General features: G+C 25.2%; 1 protein-coding gene and 1 long non-coding RNA gene across 4 annotated transcripts; one reads left to right on the plus strand and one right to left on the minus strand.

Annotated features, from left to right (window-relative positions):
• Window positions 1-330: 330 nt before the first annotated feature.
• LOC132917840 (alpha-(1,6)-fucosyltransferase-like) lies at window positions 331-11282 on the minus strand. Of its 3 annotated transcripts, XM_060978783.1 has the most exons (11): window positions 11066-11282; window positions 7216-7349; window positions 6123-6346; window positions 5627-5651; window positions 4791-5138; window positions 4047-4230; window positions 3725-3962; window positions 1730-1906; window positions 1506-1656; window positions 1154-1414; window positions 331-1061 (listed from the first exon to the last, which is right to left on the minus strand). In XM_060978783.1, the coding sequence occupies exons 3-11, from the start codon at window positions 6323-6325 to the stop codon at window positions 999-1001; spliced, it is 1650 nt and encodes a 549-aa protein (XP_060834766.1). In that variant the 5' UTR covers window positions 6326-6346; window positions 7216-7349; window positions 11066-11282; the 3' UTR covers window positions 331-998. The 3 variants fall into 3 exon arrangements, with proteins under 3 accessions (XP_060834766.1, XP_060834768.1, XP_060834767.1); XM_060978785.1 differs by lacking the exons at window positions 7216-7349; window positions 11066-11282 and adding an exon at window positions 6765-7093 and having other exon boundaries at window positions 6123-6329; XM_060978784.1 differs by lacking the exons at window positions 7216-7349; window positions 11066-11282 and adding an exon at window positions 6765-7091.
• Window positions 9790-11368, plus strand: LOC132917841 (uncharacterized). Its single transcript, XR_009660344.1, has 2 exons — window positions 9790-10850; window positions 10967-11368. It is a non-coding gene; the product is annotated as an uncharacterized LOC132917841 (long non-coding RNA).
• Window positions 11369-12296: the final 928 nt, after the last annotated feature.

Consider the following 12296-nt stretch of genomic DNA (forward strand, 5'->3'; position numbering starts at 1 on the left):
TAATTTACCTTCGATCCCGTAGTTATCAGTTATAAAAGTTTAAGTAACGAGTAACTAACTTTATATATTATTTTATATTTTGTAATATATGTAAAACTGTAAAAGTCGATTGGAATTTATATCTATAAATAAATAAATATGATAGTTTATCAAAAAAATTGTAAATATCTTCAAACATTGAAAATCCTTGAAAATATATACCTGTATACAAAATAGTAGATAATATAATAATTATAATACGTATTATATTATAAAAGATGATAGACGATATTTTAGAAATGCTTTTGCGTAGGATAAATAATTTAAACGTAAAATGTAATATGCAACTACTTATATGTTTACAGTTTTTTTTATTTAAAAAAATACAGACACGATCTGTATCATTTGATATAAAATACAATACAAATATAATATGCCAAATACATTATAATTTTATAAAGATAAAACAAGAAAAAATAATTTTGACGAAAGCAATAACCTATAAACAAACCTTTTTATTTACAAATATCTAGTATATAGTTTATCTTCACAATACTTCTGTTTTTTATATGTCTAAATGTCTACGAGGACTACCACTTGTACCACTTACCAAATGCATTTTGAATCAGATGATTTCATCGTTTTAAATTAAAACATTATATCCTCTATGTTGTACTCATTACTTAATTAAAGGTATAATTTGAATTATATAGGACACATGTAATTCAGACAATAATAATGTTAGACATGTATTGCGTTGGTTGATTTTAGCAAAATTTCTAATAGAATTCAATGGGATCTTTGAAAAACGTTGATCATTTATTTAAAAAAATAATAGTAATATAATATAATATATTATATATAAATTAATCTTTCTAAGTATTATTATGTAATAATATTAATATTATTATATTAATATTTATTTAAAAGAATTTTATACCACGTAACAAAAATATCACATATAGTAGTATTAATTGATATTACCTGCCGGCAAGAACACTTCATTGTTTTTATTTTAACTATCTTCTGATATTTTTTATTTTATCACCTTTAATTGTTGCTGTTTCGATTTTCGGAATAACCTAAAACATACAGTTTTATTAAAATTTGTATGATATAATATATGTAAAAATGGGTGATTAAATAGTTTATTTTCACGTGTATATATAGTTACTTTATATGTAGGATAAAGACCCACTAATTCCGTTCTTAAATTTTTGCCTTTGGAATAACCATCCCAGTTATTACCATCCACAAAGATTTGATCTCCTACTTGTAAATCTATTCCGTACAGTTTATTAGCCTTATGGGATAACACTGCTTCGTTTAACCTATGGTATTGACCATCAAAATAATATATGTCGTCTAATGATGTGTACCGAGTTGATGCATCGGGATAGAGACTGTTCATTATCTCATAAGCTATCCGACACATCTGTAAATAACAAAAGGGTTTAATATAAATCAACTTAAAATTATAAAATTATGGTAACTTGGATTCTTTTAAATTCAATAGTTATTGGTACCTGAGATGAGAAAGTACAAACTAAGTGGTCGCTGAGTGATAAAAAATGTATATCAACAATTATACCATCTAAAGCTTCTTTAGAATTTCGATTTTTCACGGTCGCTGTTTTAGATATGTCAACAGAACCGATTATTTCGTACTCGGGATAACTAAAATATTTAACGTATAACTGAGACTACAGCATATGTGGAAAATGGACAATTATTTATTTAATTTACTTACTTGCTTTTGGCCTCATCAAACAAACTTGGATCATCTGTAGCTAAATAAATTCTTTTTTGATTAACTTCACCACTCAGATTTTTTCGTTTATAATAATCTTCGACGTGAACCATGTACTCATCTAGCGTATGTAAAGTAGCTTCACTTGTGAGTTTGTCTGTTCTCTTAATGTGTACTCTATACATACAGTATACATATACTTACAATTTACATACTGGGTAATCCATTTAAAGTATAGTAAGATACAATATTTATTATTATTTTTTCTTTCGTTATAATTTTTTAAAGAAAACATGCATAATATATACAGTATTACAGTTGGACCCAGATAAGTCAAAATTCAAAAGAAATACAATTTTTTAAACTTGTCGAGGTTTTTGAGTTATTAAAGTTTTAGGGAAAAAAATCGACTTAAAAGTTTTTTAAGTGTATGTACCTACCTACGTATTAAAGATTTAAATTATTATACAGCATATAATATAATAAGAGTGTGTACTGTGTAAGTATATTGTTATTATTATTTTAAAATTGTTATAAAAAATGTGATAAATTAATTAATATAAATATCAGATCCACATGATCTAAAGGAGTTCATGAATCATGATTGTTAACGTTGTTACGTTTCTCCACGTTTTATCAATAATAAGCATAGCTTGAAGAATATAGATTACAATATATTTTTTGTCATCCATATCACTTATAATTTTCTTCACTATTTCCTTGGGAAAATTAGTAATATGAAATTAAAAATGTGTATATAGTCATTTAAAAGAGTACCTAATCAAATTAAAAATTGATAACAATATAATATTATAAAGAAAAAATATAATTTTTCTTTAATACAATTTTTTAACATTCTAAAATTATATAAAAAAAAATATATATTCAAGAATATTGGTATTTTATTCTGAAATAATGAGTGTCTTACGTTAAATAGATTACCAAGCATTTATAACGCGTATAATATGTTGAATTATGATTAGATATTTGTTTAGTTAATAAGGTAAAGCTTTGTCTATTGTTTGCATTTGAAAATAAAATAAAGTTTGTATTTAAATTAGTTCAAGTACTTCGTGTAAGTTTGATCCTTTGTATTTACTACCTATATAATATTAGTAGGTACTTATTATACACATAAGTGATTAAATTTGTCAAAAATGCTATATTATATTGAATACATTGCTTGAAACTTAAATTAAGATTAAACAATATTATCTTAATATCTAAGTATCGTCTATAGAATCACGGGTCAATATATGTATATTGTATTTAGTTTTGATATTTTAGTTATGTGAAATCTTTTTTTTTAATTATTTTAAAATTGTAGATAAGATGCATAATATATAATGTTTTTTTTTTTTTTTTTTTTTTTTTATTTAGAACTTTCAGCTACAGCTATTATAGTTCGACAATTACAGTATACAATTAAATTAATAATATTAAACATGATAATAATAAATCTGATTAATACAAATAATGATAGACGGTAGAAAATGATTTCGTATCCAATTAAGATTAAGTAACATAATCACAGAATATTTAATAACAACAATCACAGAATATTTAATAACAACATATATAATGTTATAGATATTATTGTAACATTTATTCAATTTGGTTTATTAATCAATTCTATGAAAAAAATTATGTTATTATGTAGTTGGTATATTAATATATTATAATATTAAAATAACAAGAGCTCAAATAATAATATATATGTATATATGTATATACATACATACATACAATATGTCAACTACTTAAATGTCTTAAAATATTGAGTTACCGTATTTTTAATGTCTTTCAAGCGTATAGTATTTTATTTTATTTCTATTTTTATTTAGGAATGACACATATTTTTTTAGGATTTATTTTGTAGATTTATACTTGTCGAAAAGGTTAGAGTGCTTTTTTTATCTTTGTACATAATACAACATTATAAATGAATAAAAAAAATACTTGTTTTTAATATTACTAGCATAAATAAAACGTTACCCGACGATCGGTTTTTGGAATTTGAGTTTTTTTGCGTAATTATCTAAACGATAATTAGTCGATTCTTGTGGCCGAAGCAAGTATTTAAGAATTTGTCCTATCCACCAGACAATAGGATCTCCATGTAAGACAGTTAACCGTTCAGCTAAGTCATTAGGTATAATTTGTGGTAAGAAATTAGGTTTTGGGTGAATTAAATCAATTGGGGGCAAATGAAGTATTTGAGAGTTTTGATCGCCTGTATTGAATACACATATTATCATATAAAATAATTGAAAATTACATTTTATAAAATAACTCATTGAAGATTAATTAAAGTTACCAGGCCATTCAACAACTGATGCGTTTATTAACAAAGTATCTGAGTCACTTAATGGAAGAAAAACATCTTGCCATATGTCACCATATACCCAATTTTCATAGTCTAGAACTAGCATTCTTTGAGTATTGTACGCGGCGATAAGACAATATACGACATGGTGTAATTGACAATTGAACTCACAACTCTGTAATATTATAATTATAGTAATATTAGGTATGAACATTGGTTCTATTATATTAAAGGATAATGGCTGTAATACATGGTATCATTACTGTTATTACTGAAAGCTCTGTAAAAATATGTTATTATTAATAATTCTATATTAGTATTGTTTTAACTAAAAATACCCAAATACAGGTAATTATTTAAGTATTTTAAGCTTAATATTTTATTATTCATAGAATTGTTACCATGAAAAATAGTATTATTTTATTTGGTATTAAACAGTTAAATTTAAGAAACAACTTTCACGTTTTATATTTATATATAGGTAGGTAGGTTATATAATATGTATAGGTGCTATACGAAATTAAAAAAATATTAATTGATCTTTTAGAATTTTGATTAATTTATTCCAGACTAAAAAATATATTTAAAAAAGAAAAGTATATTTTATTTTTAATTCAAGTATTTGTTTTATTTTTTTATGTATCTAAAAAAGGCCTACATCATCATTGTACGATATTGTGTTACAAATAGTCTTGTACAGACCACCCGAGATTGAATAATACTGTCGGTACAAACCTTTTCTAATTTGCAAACTAGCTGTTTTGCTATAAACCAGTTGGGTGGGTTTTGTAACTCTTCTAATCTACTTTGAACTAAATTACTTAAACTTTCAGATTCTTGTTGTCTCCACGTCGAATGGTTGTCGACTTCAGCCAAACCGGAAACGTCTTTTAATAAAGATCGATAGTGTTCGCCGACCATATTTTTTATTTTATAAATATGTTCTTCATTTTTCGTCGATCTAACTAATGATTCTAATCCAGAATTTATATAATACCAAAATTCTTTAGTGTTCGAAAAAATACGACGTCGTAGAATTTCGTATTCTTTTGATGGGGCAGTTGGTTCAATGTCCCTCAAGTCCTATATGTTCACAGATTGATTAATTTATAATATTATTTAAGATCCTCGTTATTTTGAAATACTCAATTATTTTATTTAACTATAATATATTTTTCTTCAAATAAAATAAATGTTTTTTTTTTAAATAAACATTAATTATTTTGTGTTACAGATTTTGCGATCCTTAAAAAAGAAAATAGTGCACATTTTTAAACTGCGTATAATTAACTATATTCAATACATATTCGTGCAGATTAGTGTGAAAAAATATATTATATAATTTGTAGTAACTTGTTGCATATAATTTACAAGTCTTAATCAAGAATGTAGCCGGTAATCGATTTAGTTAACATACTAAAATGCAAATTTATTATATTTAAAACGAATGGAAAAAGAATCAAAAGTTTATTTATATAATATAGATACATTATACTACGAGTATTTCAAGACAACGAGTATTTTTTTTTGTTTAAAAATCACCCTGTGTAGGTATATTTTATGTTAAGTACTTTTTTACTCTGCTGGATTCTTATTCTAAAACACAAAATATACAATTATTACAATTTTTAATAAACCTAATATTTATATACGCAGAGCTATGAAGATATTGTTTTGCTATTGACGTTCGTTTAAAAATATTTACATTTTATAAATATGTAGCATAGTAGTATAATACAGAGTATATTACAGAGTAATATAATACATATAATACATATTAAAATAATTTCATAAATTAATTAACAATAATAAATCACATTGCAATGAAGAATAAGCTTTTTAAAATATTTATGAATATACCCTATGAGTGCCATTACAATAGGTAATGCAGTTTATTATAGGTAATAGTTAAATATAAATTATTTATTTTATTTTTATTTGAAATCAAATTGATTACTGGTTTAAATAGGTATTATATAAAATTCAAACCATCGAAAATCTTAACAAAATCTTCAAGACTTACGTATTTAACATGCCATTGTAGCAAGAGATAAAATGTAATAATACTTTTCTTTTAAGTTGGCAAATTCAGCGTTTAATTTTTCATTGACCAACCGCAGCTTTTCTAGTGTTTGTATACATTTGGTTAGTCTTTGGATGTTAATTTCAATGTGAGAGTTATCTTGGTGCCATTTATAACTTAGAATCATAAATAATACCAATACGAACGTGAAAAATCCAAATATGTGCATGAACCATTTCATCCTCATTAGTCTGAAAGTACACTGTTTCTGTTTAAGTAAAAAACGAATAAGGTTACTGGATTACATATGAAGTTAAAAGCAATTGAACATTTGTGTGACATTACAATAAGTATTGGATGACTTTAGCAAAGTACTGTATACATAATAATTGATTATGGTTGGCAAAATGGTAGTCATAAAATCATAAAATATACTTCTATTTTCATGAGATATACTAAATATATGTAGGTAAAATCCGATTTTTGCTTGAACACACAGTTTACATACATAATCATTTGAATAGGTCATGTATGTTCGTTTTATTGAAAATCAATTATTTATCTTTTAATAATATATTACATAAATAATATATAAGTACACCTCCGAATGACGTTTATGTGATGTGAAATATCGAGCATTTAGATCAGATGTATGATAATTGAACTTGAAAAAATGCAATACTTACTTATTTTAATATATGAAAAACGTATACAAAGTATATTTATAAATATAAGTATTTAAACTCGTGAACGAAATAAAGTATCATTAAGAAACTAAATTACAACATGTATCGGTCCGGTATATATACGATTATAATAGTATGTTATTTAAAAAGCCTTTGGCTAATATAATATTAATTTATTGCCAATTGGACGAATGCATATATGGTTCTGTGTAGTGTTAACAATGCCAACGTTGGTATAACGTGATTCTATGTACTATCATAATATATATTATCTACAAACAGAGCAGCATTATAATTACCACCTACACGCTTGTTTATATTATGTATAAATATTGTTGGGAAAACAATGACAGGTCCGTACAATAACAATTACGTTACACGCGTTAACATGATTTTACAAAATTATATTTTATTTAGATACCATGTACAATGTAGATGAAATAATAATTACTTATATTTTGTAATATACGGCGTGCATCACGATGATCCGACACATTAAAATATAATTTAGGGCTGGAGTTGTCATATCTTTCTGATACACCTTGTATATATATTTGTATATTTATTTGAATTGAGTAGAGTTACCTAGGCACAATGTTTAGATAATTTAATAATTTATATTTTAGATCGCGTACAGTGCAATTTGTTTGTTTTGTTGGTGTACATAATACAATATTATAATGGATATTATTATAATATGCTCGTGGCGCTGTATAAACACCATTAATTTATGATGTGGTTAATACTATAATGTAGTGGTAGAGTATTATGTTATAATATAGAGAATTGAGCGAAGTACTCGTTCAATGACCTAAATAATATAACATTGTTGGTGGTTAAAGAACATAGGTAATCGTACAGTTCGATATCCTCCGATTTTGTTGACCAATTGGTGATCAGTGATCACACAATAATGAGTATCGCGCTGAAAGTCAATCTCATAATTAAACTTACCCTCTTCTCCTTCTCCACGTGCACAGATAGACCAACAGTTTTAAAATTTTAAATTCCAAAATGAAGCAAAAAATACGGTATAAGTACTGTATGGTTGATAGTTATTTGCGTAAATACGTTCATAAATAACATTATATTGGTTTTTATATAATTACAACTCGTATTATTGATGGTGAATTTCAACACATGGCGTGTATTTGGTTCGAAATTAAAAGCGTGCATTGCGGATTTGAGAAGTGTGTAATCGTGACAATCGTTAAATACAATTTATCCGTTTGTCTTAAAACAACAATAATAGTGGGCATGGATGTGTTTTCCTGGGAACAAGTATAAGCAAGTAGTTTTGGAAGTTTTGGATCAATTAATTTTTAAATCAATATCTTACAATGTGAAATAAGCATTTAAAAATTGTTTTGTATTTCAAAAGTATATTTTTTTAAGTTTTTGTAAATAGTAAATTGTTATAAAAATATAAGATTTTGTTTCCAAAATAATTTTTTTCCTGTGAGTAGTACAACGGGAGGACAGTATGAGGGACGCCTCACGCCTTATGTTACATTATTATTAAAATTTACAAATAAAAATGTTTAGTAATCAATTTGTCTCAGTGAACTTTTCACTGCTCATATTTAGAGCTTGCAACTTATTAGATGTTAGTAGATATAGTGAAATTATTATAATATATAGGTAATAATAAGCGTGTACAAGTATCTATATTACATTAATAATAGATTCGTTTATTTTATACGTGAATGAATTATTCAATAAAAGCAACGGAAAGGAAAATGCGAGAAACTTATTATATTGAACGTGTTGAATAAAATTTAATATGTAGTACCTATTATACTTATACATTATTGTATGAATAAATATTTTTCACTGAAATAAATTTGAATGAAAACGAAAACAGGTGTAAGCATAGGTATACCCGTATATTGTATTTATTATACATTTTTTTTGGGTTAAGTGAACATAATATAACATATTTTTTTTAAATCTTATTATTTTATGTTAATAATAAAAGCACAATTTTTATAAATTTTCTTCTCATTATATCTTAGTATTTAAAGAGTGATGTTTGGACAACTGGTTAAAAGTATAGCTTCAATTTTTGATATTACCTAAAATAAATTAAATTCGATTAATGATTAATAAATTAATTAATTTATTACGATCTCTTTTCAACCAGTTTACTCAAAGAGTTTTAACTCTTGTCACCGCAAACCGTAAACATTTGTCAATTTGGTAAAATCTCTCAATAAAGATTTGCAATGTTCATTAACTATCGTTTCATTTCAGAAATAGCCGGGTTCACACATTTATAAGAAATGTCTAAAATAGGTAAAATTTTTAAAAATTCTAAAATATTTTTTTAAGCATATATTGATGTTTAAAATTAATGTTCTATGGATCAATGTGTAATACGGATTTATTCAATCGCCTCCGTTTATACAAATATTATATCTGTATTCCTAGTTGTGCTGATATTAAGGTTTTAAAATAAATGGAACGGTGTGAAACATTTATTATAAGTATTATCTATAAAGTATTATACTTATTTGAAAATTATTCCATTACTATACTAAAGTTTGGAAGTATAGACTAGGTAGACTAAGGCTTCAAATTGGCTCAATTTTATTTGATTACTATATTATAATCAAAGATAATAAACATTTTTAAGATATGAGGAAAAATATAATATTATTCATCCAGAAACTATATTATATTTTAGTATAATACATTAAACATATGCAAAAAATAAGAAAAAAACAATTTGAAACATCAAACAATGCGAACGTCTGTGTAGAATATTATGTGCGTTGGTACGATTAAAAGATAAGATAATGAATATTGCAGTGTAATAGAATGGCTTGTGTACTTTTTTTTCGTTAAATCTCTGTAGCCTAAAAACATATAACATAAACATACACAATATTATTATATACTAGGTATTATACTTAATAATAATTAATATAATATTTTATTATACTATATTATTATTTGCGCGTTGAGATAGTGTTTTAATAAAAACACAAAACTATTTTTATTCGAAAAACGTATTATGTTTTTATATATCGCCACAAACGATTGTATGCTATTTTTTTTTAAACGAATATTTAAGTAGGTACATATTGTTACGATTATGTCATAGACCTCGAGTCGTAAAGAGAACAATACAATTTTGTGAACACATCGTACCACCGTAGATAGCATGGCGTAACGTGACACGACGATTTTTCTTTAAAGGTTTGCGATGAATTAGAAATAAAAAAAAACATTTATTAATGGTCTAAATGCATTCGATGATTTGATGAGTATACTAAATATTAATACTTCTGCGAGGGATGCACATGCTAAGTAAATATCTTCCAAACTGTAATTAGTATAAAAAAAATATAGTTGAATTGCGTTGATTTTATTTTGCAAATTTTTTGTAAAATATATTAAGTTTTCGGTATAATTAAATTTTTCAGATTTGGTGGTATATTATTGCCTTTTTTATATTGAAATTATAGGTTATCAAACGTCACTGCTTTAACAGGAGCATTTATTGATACTCGTTAAAATATGTTCACGAAAAATCTTTTTCATAAAAACAAAATAGTTTAAACTGCTGTATAATAAATATTTCATAGAATTATATTCAATACCTTAGGCTGGGGGTTTTCAACCCGTGGCCCACAATCACATGCATGTATATTTTCTATTTCGATAAAATTATAACGACTAAGTCATCGCTATTGGAAATATGAGATAAGATAAATTAAATTACCTATCGAGAGATAAATGTTGCCTGTTAATTCGTAATCGATAGTGGAACGAGCATAATACTTGTTTATTGTATAAAAGTTTCAAAAGAATGTCAGTTATTACACTAAAAATAAAATAAAAAATTTGTAATTCAAAAATTTTTTTTATTTATATTTGTTTTAATAATAATATTAATTTGTAATTAAAAATGTAATCATAAAAATTGTAATAATAACACTGAATTTTTGTATAAATTACATGTTTTACTACGAATGCGGCCCGCAAGATTATCAAAAAATAATACGTGGCTCGCTGCATAAAAAGAATGAAGACCCCTGCCTTACGTTATGATATGCATAATAACTCGAAAAATTTTAATTGGTAAAAAAATTCATTTATATCTTAATTTTATGTTATTTTTATCTCATTGAATCAAATTAATACTATATTTCTTATTATATTTTATTATTATCTATATCGAAACACGAAACATGAAGATTCCACAAGAGTTAAATCCCATCACACACAGAACAACTATTTATGCAATGTATTGAAAACAGAGAAAGAGAGAATTAACCCAATATCGAACCACTTACCGATAGATTTATTCAAATCAAAACTGCATACGGCATCTGATGTCACAACCGAACGTCAACGTTGCCCAGATTATCGCATACGGTCATCGGGAATATTTTACAATAATATTAGGTACTATGAATAATATAATATAATATTTATTTGTTTAATGTTTTTAGTGTGAAATTAGATCACGTGCATTTTAACCACATATTATTACATATAATTGGTGACTTTGGTACGTATAACTCCAAATGCGCAAATACATTATCCTGTACGAGTTTAGTATTTACATTATATTATAATATTGTGTTTGTGTTGAATTTTGTTTGCTCGTATATTTAACGTGTTTACTTATTCATAATTACCTGTCTAGTACTGTTGGCTACATTCGAACAAGGTATAATTAATCAATAAATGAACTATTTATACGGGTATCTTAATGTAACGCGGAAAAGATTACTTTTAATACCACCGAAAAGCGCATACGAAATACGAATTAACACCAATGCTTATTCTAGGTACCTAAATAGTACATAATACCTATAATACCATCTACTATATATCTGATAATACCGAACGGCAACATTTTTTTTGCATCTATTTAATCACATTAAGCCGCAGTACGAGACGAGAATTATAACTATCGAACCAGAATAAATATTTCACGGTCTGACTCATCCACGGGAAATGTAAAAAATTACTATTTTTTATTTACTTATATTATTATTTATGAAGTACTATATTCGATTATAATTGATAAATAAAATTACATATATGAGTATATATTTAATTTTTTCATATAAGAAAAGGCTTATTCGCATTCATATTAATAATATGTAGATCCAGACATACAATCATATTTTGTAGCTAAATTTTTAATTTTTAAAAATGATGAATCAAGTTCAGCAAAATTAAGTTTGATTGTTTGAATGATTTTTTGAAAACATCTTGAACCTCAAATCTATTATTTCCATTTGAAGCTCAAGAGGAACATCGTCAATATTAATATTAAATGGGAGAGTAATTCATCGAATAATTGAAAATATTGTGAGTATCGTTTAACATTTTGAGAGCGATTATTAAATTTATATTTAAGTGTCGAAATAGATTCAATAAATTTAACTGATGAAATTGAAAATGTTGATAATTCAAAAAGGATTTTTACTAGCAAAAAAATATGTTAATTCATTTTTTTCAAGATGAGATTGTAAAAGTTTAAAATTTACTTCAAAAGACTTAATATGAGAC

The sequence above is a fragment of the Rhopalosiphum padi genome, chromosome 1 (genome assembly GCF_020882245.1).
Source record: "Rhopalosiphum padi isolate XX-2018 chromosome 1, ASM2088224v1, whole genome shotgun sequence".
NCBI lineage: Eukaryota > Metazoa > Arthropoda > Insecta > Hemiptera > Aphididae > Rhopalosiphum > Rhopalosiphum padi.

What these genes read in the sequence shown, in the direction of transcription:
- LOC132917840 (XM_060978783.1), bottom strand. Translation starts at nt 6,325, where the DNA reads ATGAGGATGAAATGGTTCATGCACATATTTGGATTTTTCACGTTCGTA. An exon ending in TTTGCCAACTTAAAAGAAAA is followed by an intron (nt 5,652 to 6,122) that starts GTATTATTACAT and finishes TTTGTGTTTTAG; the next exon opens with AATAAGAATCCAGCAGAGTA. An exon ending in TTTGTACTTTCTCATCTCAG is followed by an intron (nt 1,415 to 1,505) that starts GTACCAATAACT and finishes TGTTATTTACAG; the next exon opens with ATGTGTCGGATAGCTTATGA.